This window comes from Passer montanus, unplaced genomic scaffold, assembly GCF_014805655.1.
Source record: "Passer montanus isolate IOZ18808 unplaced genomic scaffold, ASM1480565v1 scaffold93, whole genome shotgun sequence".
Classification (NCBI taxonomy): Eukaryota; Metazoa; Chordata; class Aves; order Passeriformes; family Passeridae; genus Passer; species Passer montanus.
Window position 1 is genome coordinate 1,051,921 of NW_024374701.1, and position 17,777 is coordinate 1,069,697.

Sequence of the window (17,777 nt, forward strand, 5' to 3'; positions counted from 1 at the left end):
CTGGTGGGTCCCTGTGATACCCCAGGGGTGTGAATTTGGGGAGGGGGAGTTGGGGGCTCCGTGGTGAAGCTGGGAACTGGTTGCTTTCTTCCGTGTCATGAGCTCACAGGAAAATCTCCTTTGCACCCCCTAATCCCTTAAGCAGCTGCAGGGTGGGCAACCACTCCCTTACTTAACAAAGCCCTTCAAGGAGGAGCTGCTGATTAAAAATTAAATTGGGTGGTGGATGAAATTGCTGCTGAGACCCTTCCAGTGCTGGGGGGCACTGGGGGCTGTTCTGAAAGGCAGGGAAGGGGGGTCTGGCTTTCAGGGTCATGGTCTGGGGAAAGTGAGTCACAGTTTACAGCTTAACTGAGGGGCTTAATTAAATTGTTATCTAAGAACTAGGATCCCTCCTCATGGGGCGCTTCAGAGTGATGGAGGGGGGATTCAGAAGGATGCACAAAGAAGGGAGGGCTGTGGAATTGTCTCTGCCCACCTGCTCTGGAGGGGGTTCCCAAAAATCTCATGCCCTCACAGGCTGCAGCACCCCAATAGAGCAGCCCCAAATCAGCCTTGGTGTGGGCTTGGGGGTTTGAGGGTCTCTGATGTCCCCAGCCCTTGGGGACAGCCACAGCAGGGGATGGTGGCACATGGGATGGAGGGGAAGGATTTTCTCTCACCTGTTTGGGTTTGTGCTGCTGGGGGCTCCCCGGCTCTTCACTGGGGCTGTGGGGCACAGAAACCAAAAGGGTGAGGGCTTGCAGCCCCCCACAGACCCCGGGGGCACGAGATTGCCCCAGCTTTTGGTAAAGGGGGAAAGGTCAGTCTTTTATTTGGTTCCAGCAGCATTTCCCCCTGTGTTGTCTGGGTCGGGCTTGCCTGACACCATCCCTCCTAACAGGAGCACAGCACAGGCTCTGCCTTGGCCAGGGGACAGCAAGGAGCTTAATCTGGGGATCCCCATCTAACAAACTTTTCCTCTCTGTAAATCAGTGAGCATCATCCCAGCAACCCCCAAAGGAACAACACCGTGATTAAACTGCTCACTGAACTGCGCTGAAATTGAAAACAGGAGAAACACATCCCACCCCACGGATCCCACAGTGCTGATCCCACAGTGCAGGTCCCACCCCATGGATTCCACCTTGCAGATCCTACCCTGGGGATCCCATAGTGCAGATCCCACACTACAAATCCCACCCCACATCTCCCACCCCACAGATCCAACCCAGCCCCCGGCACCGACCTGTCGGCAGCCCAGACCTCTCGCAGGATCTCCGTCTGCAGCGGCATCGCTCCCGGCCCGGCACGGCTCGGCTCGGCACGGCTCGGTCCTGCCCTGCCCTGCAGCCCCTAGCAGCCCAGGGCCACGGGCTCAGTCCCAGCCCCGGCCGCCTCCGCAACCTCTGGGCTGGGAGGAGGAGAAGGGAAAGGAGGAAGAGCAGGTGGAGGAGGCGATTAACTTTATTTCTCCTGAAACTCGGTTAATAGGATTTCAGGGGCTGGCAGGCAGCTTGCCGGGAGAGCAGCTGGCAGGGAGTAACCACAGGGGGAAAAAAGGGGGCTCTGCAGGAATGCAGGGGTCAAACAGACCCCAGACCTTTTTGGGGTGCACAGGTTCCCCCCTGGCTGCTTGGGGTCCCTGGCACGGCACAGCCAGTGGGCAGAGGAGTGGCTCTGTGTTTAGGGTTATCCTCCCTGTGTATCTTTGTTTTTCACCCAAAAATGTCTCCTTGGTGAGAGAACAGCAGGATTTGGGCTGTTTTGTGTGAGTTTACGTGGAAAGCCCATGCAGGGGAAGGCAGCATCCCTGCTCCGGGTGGTGCTAAGGGATTCTGTCCCGAGCACTGCTCTGCCCTGACCCTGTCCCGCGTCCCGAGGTCTCTGGATGTGTTTCATAAGCTCCTGCTCACGCCTCACCTCCTCATTGCATCACTCCTGCTGTTCCCCACGGGGCTGCAAAGCCAGGCAAGCCAAGTGTCCCCAGTGTCCCCACCGGCCCTTGGCCCTGCCCAGCCCACCGCGGTCCCCCCAAAACCCCCAGCCCCTGCTTGGTGCCACTAGATGGCATTTGAGCACTGCACATGCAGCGGCACCGGGAACTGCTTAATCCTCCTTACAAAACCCTCCTGGTTTCCCTTTCATCTCTAAACCTCATCACCCACACGAGTTCAATTTCTCTTCCAAGGGACAGAAAAGCACCCAGCCAAAACAAACCAAAAATCTGCTTCAAAACGGGGAGCAAGCCCAAAAACTGCAAAGCAAGTTGATTTTTTTTTTTTCCCTGTTGAGATTATTTCCTATGGAAAATGTGGCTTGGGCTGCCCCCAAAGGACTTTTTTTGCCCTGTAAGAAAAAATGAAAAGCCCAGGTTTTGCAGAGGCCCTGGGCCTCGCAGCAGGCTCCAGGGAGGTGCATCCCATGGTGATAGAAAAGCCAAGAGCTGGATGGGCAGCTGGAGCAGCTGTGCCACTACTGCAGGTGGGAAAACAGACTTCAGAAATGATGCTTTAGGTGCCACCTGATGGGACTGGAGGAGAGGAATTTTAACCAAATATGGCTTATTCTGCCAAGATTGTGGAGGGGGGTGTAAAAGAGGGGTGGGCAGTCCCAATTCCCCACTGGCTCAGCTTTCTGTTCTGTCCCCACCCTCGGTCAAGGGGCACAAATGACTCCTCCACCCACTCAGGAAAACCCCTCCTAAAATAATACACTAGGGATGGGGGGAAAAAAGCATGAGGATAAACCTCCCAGGGTGAAAAAACCCCAAAGAGCATCCCCCAGCCAGGCAAAGCAAGGATTGCTGGCCCATCACTGGCTCTCCAGGGAACAATGGCACTGATAAAAATGGGCAGCACCAGCTCTGGGAGACACCAATAATTCCTCAACTTCTGGGGCATCTCCCCCCCAAGGAGCACCCACCCATCCTCCCCACACCACCCCATTTTTTGAGCAGGATTCAGAGAAAAAAATACTATTTTATTTTTTATTTTCTTTTTTCTTTCAGTTGTTTATTTTCAAGCTCCAAAAGGGGCATTATTGTAGAGACAGGAAAAACAACAACTGGAAAGCTGTTCTCCTGGGGTAGTGCCAGTGTCCCTCTGGGATGGACAGGGCTGATGGCTGAGGAGGCAGCAGCAGCTCTGGTGCAGGGACACCGTGCACCCAGGACCCCCTCACCATGGGAAAGCTGCTCAGTGACAAACCCATGGCACCAGCTCAGACCCAGCCACTGGCTTTCTGCACCACATGTCAAACCTGCTTTTTAATTTTCCCCACACAGAGATCCCAATAAAAGCAATAAAACTCCCATTTAAAGCTGGGAGCCAAGGGATGGGGTGCAGGCTGTGGGTTGGGCACCTGCAAAGCTGGACAGGCTTTTGCTCTCTAAAGAAACAGGAACCAGCTCCTTCAGAAGGTAAAATCAGAGTGTGCCCCCCTCCCCAAACAGTGCTTTAAAGACTAAAGATGTCTCTGCACCCAGGGGCTGCAGCAGAGGCTGTGGGGCTTCTCCTCCTGGCTCTGCCCTCCAAACTTTGGGCACAGGGAGTCAGCAGGAGACAAAGGCAGTCCCTGTCCCCAGGGCTGTGCTGGGACAGCCAGGGGCAGCACTGCAGTGTGCAAGGAGTGTGCAAGGAGCACGTCCCACACCCCAGCTCCTCCCAGAGGATGCTGTGCTGAGAGTGGACACAGGGAGCTGGAACAAGCTGTCTACGGGAACCTCCCAGGAGCCAAGCGTTTTAATTTATCATGCTAATCATTTCTTTTCTTTTCCCTGCTGTTTAAATGGTGTTTGTTCCACGTGCAGTGGTCCCACGGTGTCCTGCCACTCCTGCTCTGCCCCCCGTGCCCCCAGGGCGGGGGGACAGGGTCGCTTTTCTTTGCGAGGTGCTTTTGGCTTCCACGATCACACAAACTGTAACAAGCTTTACAAGGAAACACTGGCAAGTCCCAAGGTTTGGCAGCAACCTTTCTCAGTGTGGGCCGAGGGCACGAGGCTGTTCCACCCCCTCCTCCTCCATCATACGTGTCCTTCAGCCTCTTCTCCTTCAGCACCAGGAGTTTTGGGTCCTTTTCCACACGCCGCCTTCTCCGCTGTTTTTTCCACACCAGTTTTGCTGGCTGCTTCCTGCCAAACAGCAAATAAAACAACACTGAGTGGGAAAGGGGAGAGGGAAGGGGCAGGCAAGAGACAGGGATGCTGGGAATAGGCTCAGGAAGTCCAGCCTGGGAGGGGAGAGGTAAAGTTGCCCCCCACAACTCCCCCGTGCCCATGGATGGATGATGGATGGATGAATAATGGATAAAGGATGGATGGATCCATGGATGGCTGATGGGTTGATGGATCCATGGATGGATGGATGGATGGATGGATGGATGGATGGATGGATCCATGGATGGATCCATGGATGGATGGATGGATGGATGGATGGATGGATGGATGGATGGATGGATGGATGATGGATGGATGGATGGATGGATGATGGATGGATGGATGATGGATGGATGGATGATGGATGGATGGATGGATGGATGGATGGATGGATGGATCCATGGATGGATCCATGGATGGATGGATGGATGGATGGATGGATGGATGGATGGATCGATGGATGGATCCATGGATGGATGGATGGATTGATGGATGGATGGATGGATGGATGGATGGATGGATGATGGATGGATGGATGGATGGATGGATGGATGGATGATGGATGGATCCATGGATGGATCCATGGATCCATGGATGATGGATGGATCCATGGATCCATGGATGGATGGATAGGCAGGGAAGAGAGGATGAGAAGATAAGGCAGCAGTGTCAAAGTGGAGATACAGGACTGAGCTGTGGGTGCAGCCCATCAAGAGGAGCCCTCAGGCACAGGGAAGCCTTTTGCTGCTCCAGCAGTGACTGTGCCCATCACAGCTGGCCACACAAGCCAAGCACAGAGCCAGCAGCTGGCCAGGCTGGCCCTGATCCTTGCCCCAGCCAGTTGCCCCAGCATGCTGCTCCCCAGGGGCTGCACCAGTCACTAAACCCACAGCCTCAACCTCCAGACACTGCTTCAGAAGAGGTTATACTAAAAATGACCCACGCAGGTGGCTTGCAAGGCTGTGTCCTCTCCCATTACAGTACAGCGGGTTTTGTTCAGTGGAATTTTGGACGAGAGCCTGTTCTGAGACAGCGATCCCTGCACCGAGCAGAGGAGCAGGTATTGCCTTACCAGCTGCAGGAAATCCACACTATCATGTCTCAAAATACTCCTGCCAGGGAGGGAATGATACTTCATTTTACTGGCCACCAGGAGTTCATCAACACTCACTAGCTGGGAGCAGCCAACTTAAACCCCAGTGCCAAGCCTGTGATCAGCCCTGTGAACTCACACTGCAAATGTTTTTATTGGTGACTGAGCACCTGATGGCACCCTCTGCATAAGAGGCCAAGAAGTGAAAACTTCTTCCCACTGCAGCAGGCTCTACCCCTCCATCCTCCACCCTGATCTCTAATTTAATTTGGTTTAACCCATCTCTTCTCACCACAGACCTGTGGAGCATCCCTCAGCACAACCCTGGATGGACTGAAATGAGCAACAGCACTCACCTTTGCATCCCTCTCTGCAAACTTTGTGAACATGTTGGCGTAGATCCTGCGGTCCCTCTCGTTGTGCTCCTTGGTTTTCTTCTGGCACACGGAGATCTGGGACTTCGCTGCTTTGTTCTGTGGGTTCACTTCCAGCACTTTTTGAAAGTCACATTTGGCCAGCTCGAACTCGTTCATCAATAACCTGGCTTCACCCCTCCTGTACAAGCCTTTCTCATTGTCCTGGTCCAACCCCAGAGCCTGGGAACACACACAGGTCTCTGTTAACATCCCTGAGCCCTCCCAAGAGATGCCCTGCAGCTGAAGCCTCAATAAATCTGTCAAAATTAGGACAAGGTGGCTTCAAATCTCCAGAGCACTTGCATCTTGCTCAACAAAAATTGCCTCATCTCCATCAGCAGCTGGGAGATCATTAATGTAGTTTTATTATCTCTCCTTGCTTAAAATACCCCTGAGTGTGGCAGGGGTATTCCTTCTTATACAGAAAGAATTTTTTTAAAAACTTCACCAAACTCCCAATGAGAACGTGCAGGAGAAGAGGATGCTTCATCCTCCAGGCTCATGCTGATGCCTCAGGACTGTAGCTTTTATATTTTTAATATACTTGTAATCCTGTAATTCTTTTGTGTAAAGCTCTAAACTCTATGTACAGTGTGAGCTGCTGCTCTCCCATTTTGGGCAGACACAACAATTCCTCTCTGGAATCAAGGACACCTCACTGCCTCAGGCCCCAAGAGACAGAAACAAAAGTGAGGTGGGGGGGAGAAAACTTGGGGTAAATCACTTCATTAACTGAAGCTGTAATTGGAGGATTAACCCCCAATATGCAAATGCCCCAAACTTATAAAAGCATGAAAACCCATGACCCATTGTCCATTTTTTTGTGCCCCTAAATGTGCCTCAAGGCCCTTCAATAAATACACCTGCTTTTTATTCCCTTCATTTTGTCTGGCCTCTGTTTTTGGGTAGCCCATAGAGGCATCAGTTTCTGGGGACCCGGGGATGGCATCAGGGCACCCCTACCTTGTCACAGCACTCGACAGCCTTGGCGTACTCTCGCAGCTTCAGGTAGCACATGGCCAGGTTGAGGAAGGCAGCCAGCAGGAAGGACTCCGAGGCTTTAGACTCCTTTTCAGACAAGCCATACTCCATTTCCAGCCAGGACACAATCTTCCCGTACTGAATCACTGCCTGCAGGTACTTGCCTTCCTGAAAGGAGCAAAAAAAGAGGCTCAGCTGCCCCTGGAATGTCCCGTGAGCAGGTGGCAATGTCATGTGGGGTGTTCAGTAAATACAGGGGAGGAGGAGGATCCCAACTCCCACAGAACCAGCAGGCTTGGGAAAAGCTGAGCCAGAGCAGTGGGGAGCTGGGATGGCCCAGCTGGGAAGGGGAATGCAAAGCCCCTCAGCACTGGGAAGGGTTTGAGCTGCTGTCCTGCCCTGCAGGGAGCACACAGAGCCAAGGCAGTGCTGGCAAGGGATGAGACATCTCAGGGAGCATCAAGGAGTGAGGAAAAGGCAGAGGAAGGGCAGGACTTGCCTTCCCCAGCCCAGTCTGGGGGCACATGGCTTCTCTGACACTGATGGGTGCCAAATTCAGCCCCAGCTCCCCTCCTCTGCCTCTGCCACCCCCAAATCCACAGACCTTGAAGTACATCGTGCCCTTCTCCTTGACCACGGCTGCCTGCTCCAGCTTCTCCTTGGTGTCCATCTCCCACGACTCCTTGGCCTGCAAAGGAACACTTGGAGCACTCCCAGGGGAGCAGAGCAGCCTCCCCTGCCCCAGCAGGACTCCCTGGGACAGTGTGGTCACACTCAGGGCTCAGCAGGGCGCTGCCACAGAGCCTGGAGACACGTCCTGCCCCTGCTGTGGCCAGAGTGATGGCACAGGCAGGGGAACCATGCAGGGATGTGCAAATCCCATGGGCTTCTCCTGCATCCCATCCCCAGCCTTCTCATGGGCACAGCCAAGGGCTGGCTGGATGGACCAGCTTTTATCTGTGCAGTCCAGGGGGGGAAAAAAGTGGGAAAACAGAGAAAAAAAGGGAAAGAAAATAAAAGGAAAAGAGAAAAAACAAGGAAGAAAAAAAGCAGAAAAAGGAGAAAAAGAAAAAACAAAAGTCGAAAACAGGAAAAATGAGGAGAAAAGAGAGAAAAAAGAAGAGGAAAAGGGAGAAAAAAGGAGGAGAAAAAAAAGAAAAAGAGGGAGAAAAAAAAGGAAGAAGAAAAAAATAATATTAAAATAAAGAGAAAGTACAAAAGGACAAGGTTAGGAACAAATAAGACACCCAGCCTTGGACCTCAGCCACAAGAATAAAACAAACCAACAGAGAAGAACAAATTAAGAACACGAAGCTCCTCGGTGACGTGTCCACTTCAGCAGGGGCTGGGCTGCAGCCACGCCAGGGCCAAAGGCTGGAGGCTACACAGGCCCTGACACTGCTGCAGCCCGGGGGGACAGCAGCACCTCTGCCCTCACCTTCTCAAAGCTCTTCAGGGTCACCTCGTACACCAGCTCCGCGTTCCCCTGGATGCCGTATTTTGGCTTCCCAGCCTCGCCAAAGCCGTACCTGCAGGGCAGGGGGAGGCACTCAGAGAAGGAGAAAAACTTATTGTCAGCAGAACTTGCCCAAAAATGCACACCCAGGTTGCCACCCAAGCTTTCCAGCATTCTGGGGACAGGGTGATGAGAATCTCCATGAGCAGAGGTCCCTGTGGGTATGCAGTGCATGCACTGGGAATCATCCCTTCTGCTGCATCAAAGCCATCTTTTTACACAGGCTTCTCTGCACCTCTGGTCATTTCCAGAGAGACATTTTCATTTCATACACTGGACTTGGCTAAAGCCCTTTCACCTGTTTTTTTTTTTTTAAAGCATCTCAATATTCCTGTTAATATGCCACTGATCACCCCTGCTGGTGTCCTCTGAGACTCTCCTGGAGAATCCCATTTCAGGATCACCACCTTCACAAGGGCTGGAGGCTGAGACCCACCCAGCACTGCTCCTCACCGTGGGCTGAGGTAGAGGATGCAGTGCTCTCCCCTCTGCATCTTCTCCAGGGCCTTGTCAATGCCGATGGGGATGTCGTGGTCCTCCCCTTCGCCCACGACGAATTTCACGTCCTTGCAGTCGAACCTGCGGCCGCCACAGAATCCCTCCAGGTGAACTGCAGGGGGACAAGAGGGGCAGGGTGGCACCCAGAATCACCCGAACCTCGGAGAAAGGTGGGCTCCAAAAAGAGCCCGTTGTCCAAAAGACAAATGCTTTGAATTAGAAAGCATTTTATAAAGCTGCATCTCTCCCAAAACTCAGCAGAGCGCGGAGGAGGGAAGAGCCAGGGCTGGGGCAGCCTGGAGAAGAGGGATGAGGAGGGCTTGGGAACGTTGCTGAAAAGCAAGGCAGGCATATCTTGACTAAGCAGGGACCAAACAACAGATAAACATCGTGACTAATATGTTCCCCTCGTACTCAAGTGCACGAGTCAAGTCTTACTGGAACTGGATATTGCTCCTGGCACGGCGCCACGCAGAGTTTATCACGGTGATTACAAATCTCCTATACTGTGCTATACTGCCTTGACTCCTGCCTGGAAAACAAGGCCACGTTCTCCTGACTCTGAGGACTCAAAGTACAAGATAAACTCTTTTTATTTTTAATCTTCAACCAGGAGCCGTGCTGTTCCAGCCCCAGACGCTGGCAGACGCGCGGGCAGAGCGGACACTGGGTACCTGGCACATTCACCACCTGGCACTCCTGGCTGGCTTTCCACAGCAAGATTATTCTTTATTTATTCAAACCTGAAGACGTTCCGGGCTTTGGGGACGCTTTTACAACCTTTGCATTCTGCTTGTGGGGTAAAAGGCATACACACACACATGCAGGCAGGCATCAAGCAAAAGCAATTTCACAAGGAACTCCTACATATTGTTGGGGGGGGGGAAAAAAAAAGCTAAAACAAACAACAATGAAAAAAAGCTTTGTAAGAGGAAAAATTCACAACTGTTCTTAAAGGTTTTGCAGCCTGCAAAGACATGAGCTTTACCTTTGTTTGAGGGGAACAGAATGCAAGCAGAGATGCTGCAGGGCACTGAGCATCCTGCTGTGGTGGCAGGTGAGGGGCAGGACAAGCTGGGTGCCAGAAACAGCTGTGAGGGTCTGGGCTCTGCACGGGAGAGCTGCAGCCCGGGCTGAAGGAAATCTGAGTCCATGCCTTGCCCTGGGACCCACAGATGTTTTTAGGATGAGAGGCATGGACCAAGCCAGCCCCCACTGCAAGGGCAGGTCCAGCTGCCCTAAGAGAACCAAGGATGGGATGGGTTCCTCACTGCAGGGGCAGGATGCCAGGCTCTGCCTTGTCACCCCCCTCGTGCCACCAAAGCCATGCTGGGGCTCAAGCAGAGGATGCTCAGGTGCTTGCCAGCTCCCTGGAACACATCCTGCATCCATCACTGTGCACAGTGACCATGGCAGGCAGGCTGCTGTGAGCTCACCCAGCTTGGGATGAGGACAAAAGGCAAATCCAGCTCCTCCAGGGACAACCTCTGCTTTTGCACTACTCAAAACCAAGCTGGCTGGTTTTTTAGGCACAGAAAATGTGGAAAATTCTGCCTAAAATACAGGTAAGCCAGCCACCCCCAGCACCGTGCATCTCCCTGCACGTTCCTGGTGAGATTAAACCAACAATCCCTGACCCCAAAAGCAGCACTGCAGCTCCCCCAGGTCCCACATCCCCTGTGGGATGTGGCAGTGATGGGAGGATCCACTTTAAAACAGGATGCACAAGGGGATGTTGTGCTCCTTCCTTCCAAGGACAGCTCTGCTCTGGTTTAATTGCACAGAAAACACACCGAGCACAGAGGGGAAAATCTCTGCTCGGGTTTCCAGGAGTGGGTCAGCTGGTTCAGCAGCTCTTGGATTACAGAGAAAAAAAAAAGTCACTGAAGGAACATCACTCCGGTTGCAGCTCTGACTTATTGTTCTCTCAGTGCCTGCAGCGATTTTGTTTTTGAAGAGCTGAGAACAGAGTGTACTGAGTGCGGCTGGCACACGAACTTGATGTGCTGACAGCAATTTGTACTCAGATTAAAAACGGAGAAGGAGGAGGGGTGTGGGGGGGAAAGGATGTAACAAAAGCTGGAATGCCAGATTTCAGCTGCAGCACAGGTTTTAGGGAGCAGAACTGGGATTTAGGGTCTGTAAAACTTAAAGCCTATAAAAACCCGGAGGTACTTGCTCCTGGAAGAGAGATTTATTCCAGCTTAATTCCAGCAGCTCCCGGCTACACAGCTGAGGGAAACCATCACAGCCCTGCCCCAGGGTGGACTGCTGTGTCCCCACAGCTGCTGTGCCACCCCCAGCACAGTGACCACGGCTCAGACAGTGGAATTTGTGAAAAAATCTCATTTTTCCCTAAAAGAAAGTCTTGTTAGAAGAACCAGCCACCTAAAGCTGCGAGCTTTGTAAGTTCTTACAGCTCAGATTCAATTTCTCAGTTGATAAAGAGACTTTAGGATCTTTGTGTACAGGAGCTCTGGAATTAAGAAATGAAAGCAAATGCCCTGTGTGTGTGTGTCTGAGCAGCTCCTATGAAGGAAAAACCCCAAACCCCAGTCTGCTCTCCCCATGAAATGTCTGCTCCAGAAATAGGACAGAAGAGGGAGAGCCCAATGGGATGTGAGCTCCTCATCCTCCCACACCAGCTGAGAGCACCCCAGCCTCAGCAAACCCCTTGTAATAATTTCCTTCCCCCCCCCCATCAGCAGATTTGTGGCCATAAGAGAAGGAAAAAGCCCCATTCTGTGATGAGACCCCCCCAAAAATACCATCAACACTGGAATGAGGAGGCCAAAGAAAGTGCTGAGTGTCCAAAATACTTAGCAAGTGTTGGGGGAGGAAGGGCTGGCAGCTGATGCTTGGGAGGCAAGGCAGAGGCAGAGGTTTGCAGAGGGAACATCCCAGAGCACCCTGAACTCTGCACTGGGATGCAGAAGGGGTGGGGGGGACACCAGAGCCCTGAAACCCCACGGGGATTTGCTTCTTCCATCCTGCCCCAGCTCTGGGGTTTTCCTGAGCTGCTGATTTTCCACCCAGCCCTGCAGGGTGGGGTGGCCAGGAGAGCCCAGAGGAGCATCCCCAGCTGCTCTCCATCCATCTGGCCCCTGGATGTGCCACTGCATCCCAGCAGCCACCCTCAGCACTGCCAGCAGCTCCTGGCTGGGATCAGCTGGGGACAGGCTGAGCCCTGCTTGTCCCACAAGGAAGCAGCACTCACTCTCCACGGTGGCACCTTCGTTAGGGTTGGAGTAACCCTCTCCCTTCCTCTTGATCCTCCTGATTATTCCTCCATCCTCAAACAAGTCCTCGCCTTTGAAGTCAAGCAGCTCGACCTAAAAAATAATAAAGGAGAAGTGGGCAGAGCACAGGGAAGGGGAAAGGAGAAGAGAAAAACAACAGCAGCAGTTCATCCCTGGCTGGAGAACCAAGCCAGCTAATTCTCCATTCAGCTGACGAGCAGAAGTTGCCCATAAAACCCAGATCCAAACCACAGCATAGCACACAGGATTTATTAGAAACTGGGACACATCCAGTACCTGAAGCACAACACAAAGTAACAGCAAAAATAAGTTTATTGAACCTGTAAGGGTACAACAGAGCTGCTGCTGGAAGATGCTGTGAAAGTCCCTCAGTGTGGGCAGGAGCTTCTCCTTCATCCTCTGATGGGACCAGCTCTGACCCTCAGCTCAGTCCACACTCAACTTGCAAGGACTGAGCCTTAATTTAGGACAGACTCCCTCCTCCTCCCGTGTCCCAAGGAGCCCTGCCCAGGGAGCCCTCTGTGCCAAAACCTTAACTTTCCTACCACCCCTCAGCACTAATGGTTTTTTAGCACCTGGAGGCATTTCCCAGCTGCTTTCTCCTTCCCATCTGCATGTTGAAACCAGGAATCTGCCCACTCCCCGCCCCAGCACCAGGATTCTCCTAAGCTGGAGTTTCAGTCCCAGCCTTCCAGCTCAGACACACATTTCTGAGAAAGCCCTGGCAGCAGTTCCTGGAGCAGAGGGACACGTTTCAGGAATCCAAGTTGGGTTGGTTGTTGGGTTTTTTTTGTTGTTGTTGTGGATTTTTTTGTTCTTGTTGTTTGGGCTTTGTTTTTTTTATTATTATTATTATTACTATTAATTTTAAATTTTTTATTTCTGAGCTGGCTGGCAAGGCAGAAAGGGAGCCAGCTTTCCCATCCACACACCAGCTCACCAGCTTTACTTGCCTCAAAAAAGAGGGTGGCATTGGAGGGGATTTTGGGGCTTTGGGCTTTATTTTTTTTATTATTATTATTATTACTATTAATTTTAAATTTTTTATTTCTGAGCTGGCTGGCAAGGCAGAAAGGGAGCCAGCTTTCCCATCCACACACCAGCTCACCAGCTTTACTTGCCTCAAAAAAGAGGGTGGCATTGGAGGGGATTTTGGGGGCACTGCCAGCAGAGCCGTACGCATACTCCGGTTTGCAGAGCAAGTAGCAGATCTCTCCCTTCTTCATGGTGGCCACCCCAATGTCCCACGCCTTGATTACCTGGCCTAGGAGAAAGGCAGAGTTCAGGCAGGAGGGAGCACCCAGCAAAAAACCCAACCCAGCAACAAACCCAGCCTGGGTGCACCCAAAAACCCCCACGCTGACACGAGTTACAGCAGGGCTGATGCTGTGGGACAGCACCAGCTGATCCCCTGGCCCAGGGTGGTGGCAGCCTCCTCCAGCCAGGATGGAGCCCTGAGCAGCTCACCCTTGCCCAGGCTGAAGATGAAGGGCTCGTTGCGATCGCGGCTGGAGTCAAACTTTTTCCCGTTGGCCAGTTTCCCTTTGTAGTGCACATAAACCTTGTCTCCAATCATGGGAGACTCGTCCTCACTCCCAGGCCTCTTGATGATCTGAGAGAGAGAAAGCACCCGTGAGCTGGGGAGGGAGGGAGATACACACAGGCATTTACATAAAAAAATAAATATATATACACATGCATATACACTCCAGTGCTGCCCCAAGGAACAGGAGGGGGCTGTTCAGTTTGCCCCTAAATTTCCCCATCATCAGCTCCTAGAAACAAATCTCAAAGTGGAGCCAGAGCAGTGGAGCTGGACTGGGCTGGGAGCAGAGACCAGTCCATACTGGGTGGATGAACAAACCTGCAGGGAGTGCAGCTCCACTCGCTCTCTGTCTGTCCACATTTTACTCACAGGGGTGTGTCAGTTCACTACTCACTCCTTGTCAACACTTTTTTCTGAGCGCTGCAGCCGGGAACAAGCAGTTCTCGAGCTGAGGATGGAGCAGGGGAGGATGCTATTCTTGGAGGAAAGGTCCTATTCAAGTGGAGAAGTGTAAGTGCTGAGGAGCAGAACTATCCAGAAAGGGCCCTGAATATGAAAAAGGGGCTGTGGAGCAGACTGGATGACCTCAGTAATGTGCTCTTTCTAATGTTTGTGAGTCACACACAGAAATGCTTTGTGGATTTACAGCTAATAATCTGATTAGGAACACAATAGCAGTGAAATCCATGGAGCAGCCGGGCCCACCAGCCTCAACCACCACTCCATTCCCCTTTACTCCAGGCAATGCTCATCCTCTTTGCCTTGGAAACGAAAGAACTCAATCCCACAGTTCTGAGCGGTGACCCTGAGGGCTGGGGCTGCAGCCCAGCGGGGTGACAGTGCACCCCAAAGCGCAGGAAGGCAGGACACTCCTGGCAGATCCCCCTCACCTTCAGAACCCCTCGGTCCTTGGACGGTGTGATGTCCTCCCCACGCTCAGCCAGAGCTGCTGCCTGCACCTCCCCTTCGCTCTTGGTGGCCTCATCAGTGGTCATGGTGTCCTTGGACCTGGGGGGACACGGCAGACACCCCGTCAGGCTGGCAGGAGCAGGGGAGGTGGTGGGACAGGAAAGGGTTTGTCACCCTGCGTGGAAAGACAACGCGCAAGCAAGCATTTTCCCCAAAAATTAAAGCAAGCCCAACACCAAAGGAATCCCAGCTATCTGGGTGGATAAAGAGAGAAAATTCATGGCGACAATCTAAGGAGCTGAGGGGTTTTTGGGCAAACTGCTGGAGCACTGTGCTCCCAAATGTCACCGCATACGCAGCCAAGGTGCCAGAAAAGCCACGTTTTCCATTGAACACAGACTTTTTCCAATGGTTCCTGGTGAAAAAAAGAATTGCCTACAGTTTCAGAAACATATTTCCTGATGATTTCCTTCAGACCATGGGGCTATTTTGGTAGCTGCACTGCTGGGTGACACATCATCAAGGAAACATGTGACGGAGAATTAGAAAGCGATGGATTTTTTAAGACATAAACCAGATCTATTAAAGCCACTGTAATTGTGAAACTTTCCCACAGTCTTCGGCGTGGAAAGCTGATGTTAACCAGCAGGAGAAATCACTCATTTGGGGGATTCAAAAAGAGCAAAGAAAGGATGTTTTCAGCTCCAAGGAGAGATAAGTTGTGCTGCAAGAAGAATTGCTTTCCTCGCAGCCGGGTGGAAAGGGAAGGACTGGAGCCCGGCCCCCCCAGCACAGGAAGCCACTGAGACACAAAGAGCCCTGAAATGGAAGGAGCAAAGAGAAAAATAAGGGAACTACTTGTTGCAAGGCTCAATTGTCACAGTCTTTCGGGTGATATTTAATGGGATTCTGCTCCCTTTCCTCTGCGCTGCTGGGGATTCAGATGGGATCATCTTTTAAAATAAAATAATTAAAAAAGCAAAGCAATGTGTGGTGAGACCCATTATCTCACAGGTATTTATTGGAAAACGTGCCATGGGTTTCTTTGGAGGAAATGTTTGATGATGTGGGTGGTGAAGCACTGGTTACCCAAAGGGTGATGGATGCCCCATTTCTGGGAACATTTGGGTGAGTTTGGACAGAGCCCCGAGCAAACTCATCTAGTGGAAAGTGTCCCTGCTCATGGTGGTGGTGCTGGACTAGATGGCCTTTAAAGCTTCCTTCCCATGCAAACCATTCCATGATTTGGGTGCTGGGATGGTCTCCAAGCCACCAGAGCCTTCCTCTTGGAGAGGAGTGAGGAGGAGGAGGTGCCCATCCCAGCACGGGCACGGCACCAGCTCAGGACTTCCCAGCACAGATCCCATCCAACACCAGGGACACATCACCCATAAGGATCAGGAGAAGCCCAAAAAGCAGTGAATCTTGCCCAAGGATCACCACCTTGAGGGGACAGAACCTGCCCAGGCCCACCAAGCAGCCACCAGCGGGATGCAGGAGATGGACAGGGAGGTGCTGGCTCCGGCTCGCCGCTTGCTAAATCCCACCAAGAGACATCTAAAAATACACCCTACGCATCCTTCTCATTATTTTTCTACGTAAGCAATTAGAGGAGTCATCCAGGGAAGCTGGCCAAGGCAGGCAGGAGGGGAGACTCTGCGTCAGCAGCAGTGGGAGGGAAGGAGCCCACAGGACCCAGCTCTGGAGATGTGGCCCACGTTAGGAAAGAGCTCCCGGCTCCTCCGTCCAGCAAAAACGGCTCCAAGTAGGTTAGAGAAAAGAGTGCACTGCTCCCACTTATCTCCCATTTGGAGCGACAGGAGGAGGCTGGCCAGGGGCCAAAATCCCAATTAATTTGAGAGAAACAGTTGTAGGGCAAAAAAAAAAAAAAAAAATCTGCTACTCCCTGAGGTTTAAGCAGTGAGCAGGCAGGGATGTCACTGAGCACAGCAAGCTTGCTGCTGGTGCCAGAGCCTGAATCCTCTTGTTTGTATGCTCTGGATTCAGGGAGGGCATTAATTAATCACTCTGTGCAAAAGCCCCTGGGTGTTTCTGACACCCCAAGCAGATCCTGCTTTCCCGTTGCTGCTACTACCCACAAGATGAATGCTGTGAGTCTGTAAATGAGGCCAGGATAAACCATCCTCCCTCCTCTGAACATCCACTGCTCATTTCCCTGGGATAGACACACGGACGGGTCGGAGAAGCACAGAAATAAATAAACCAAGCCTTTTAATTTTACAATTCCCTCTCCACACAGGTGGTGCTGTCTCCCAGGAGTGAGGGATAGGTGAAAATTCAGAGGGGAGGATGGGCTGCAGCTGTCTGACCCCGGGCTGAGGACAGGCAGGTATCACACATGCTGGGGTTTCACCAAGCTCACGATCCCCGGCCGCGCTTCCTAGAAATCGGCAGACGGGAATCTGCCAGCTCCAAATGGAAACTTCATGTTGCAGATCCCTCCCAGGGGCTCGCAGCAGGGGAAGGGATGGGGAACAGCAAGGCTGGAAAGGTTTTGAGGGGTCTCACCTTGCCACCATGCAATCCTTGGAGAAGGTTTGAAGGTGCAGGGAGAGTCCAGGCCCGGAGACACAGCAGGGAATAGCTGGTAAGAAGAGGTGGGGGACAAAAAGAAAAAAAGATTAAAAAACCACATTTTTTTAAATTCTAAAACAAGATTTCAGGATTTGAGAAGAAGAAGGGAGAACAGAGCAGTTTTGAGCCACAGATGATGCTCCACCATGGTCAGAGAGGGGTGATGAAGACTTTGGCCAAAACCTGTTTTGACTCGTTATTTCCACAAAACAGCACCTTACCATCAGCTTTACAAAAAAATAATTCAAGGCTATATCCTGTCCAAGTGTTTCACTGGGATGAAAATTAACAGAATGAAAAAATAAGAGTTGGCTGCTCTGGGATTTGTTTTTAAGACCCACTTAGCACAAAGCACTTTCACTTCCACGGCACCACAGCAGCCCTAAAGGTTCAGATTGCAACACAGGAGGGAGTTTCTTGAAAACGCAAAGGTCAGCCTTAAAAACAACAAATCTGAAAGCACAGCAGGGCGATGTGGGGCCCTGGATCCTGGTGAGCATCACCCCAGTCCCAGCCCCTCGAGCTGGACAGCAGCACAGGGCTGCACAGGCATCCCCCAGCCCCAGCACAGACTGGTAATGAGGAATAACCCAATTAGTGCAGCAGCTGACTCTCTGCACTGTCCCACAGTGGATTGCTTCCCCTTCCATCACAAAGTGCTTTTTTCCTAATAAAATCCCTTCTTGCTGAGCAGGCTGTGCTTCCCTCTGAGAGGGAAGAGCAGAGCAGGAGTTTCTCCTGGATGAGACACATCAGGGCCAGCCTGCTGAGCAGACACCAAGGAAGGTGGTGGTAATGAGTTGAAATTGGGATTTCTAACAAAATATC

General features: G+C 52.0%; 1 protein-coding gene across 3 annotated transcripts; it reads right to left on the reverse strand.

The window, feature by feature from the left end:
- Positions 1–2,954: 2,954 nt before the first annotated feature.
- Positions 2,955–17,034, reverse strand: FKBP5 (FKBP prolyl isomerase 5). Of its 3 annotated transcripts, XM_039695945.1 has the most exons (12): positions 16,884–16,957; positions 14,336–14,453; positions 13,840–13,991; positions 13,367–13,511; positions 13,021–13,163; positions 11,857–11,971; positions 8,595–8,751; positions 8,064–8,154; positions 7,230–7,313; positions 6,608–6,793; positions 5,585–5,824; positions 2,955–4,111 (listed from the first exon to the last, which is right to left on the reverse strand). In XM_039695945.1, the coding sequence occupies exons 4-12, from the start codon at positions 13,473–13,475 to the stop codon at positions 4,004–4,006; spliced, it is 1,233 nt and encodes a 410-aa protein (XP_039551879.1). In that variant the 5' UTR covers positions 13,476–13,511; positions 13,840–13,991; positions 14,336–14,453; positions 16,884–16,957; the 3' UTR covers positions 2,955–4,003. The 3 variants fall into 3 exon arrangements, with proteins under 3 accessions (XP_039551879.1, XP_039551877.1, XP_039551878.1); XM_039695943.1 differs by lacking the exon at positions 13,840–13,991 and having other exon boundaries at positions 16,884–17,034; XM_039695944.1 differs by lacking the exons at positions 13,840–13,991; positions 14,336–14,453; positions 16,884–16,957 and adding an exon at positions 13,764–13,820.
- Positions 17,035–17,777: the final 743 nt, after the last annotated feature.

What these genes read in the sequence shown, in the direction of transcription:
- FKBP5 (XM_039695943.1), bottom strand. An exon ending in CCCTGAAGAGCTTTGAGAAG is followed by an intron (nt 7,314 to 8,063) that starts GTGAGGGCAGAG and finishes GTTCCTTTGCAG; the next exon opens with GCCAAGGAGTCGTGGGAGAT. An exon ending in AGGGCACGATGTACTTCAAG is followed by an intron (nt 6,794 to 7,229) that starts GTCTGTGGATTT and finishes TGCTCCTTTCAG; the next exon opens with GAAGGCAAGTACCTGCAGGC.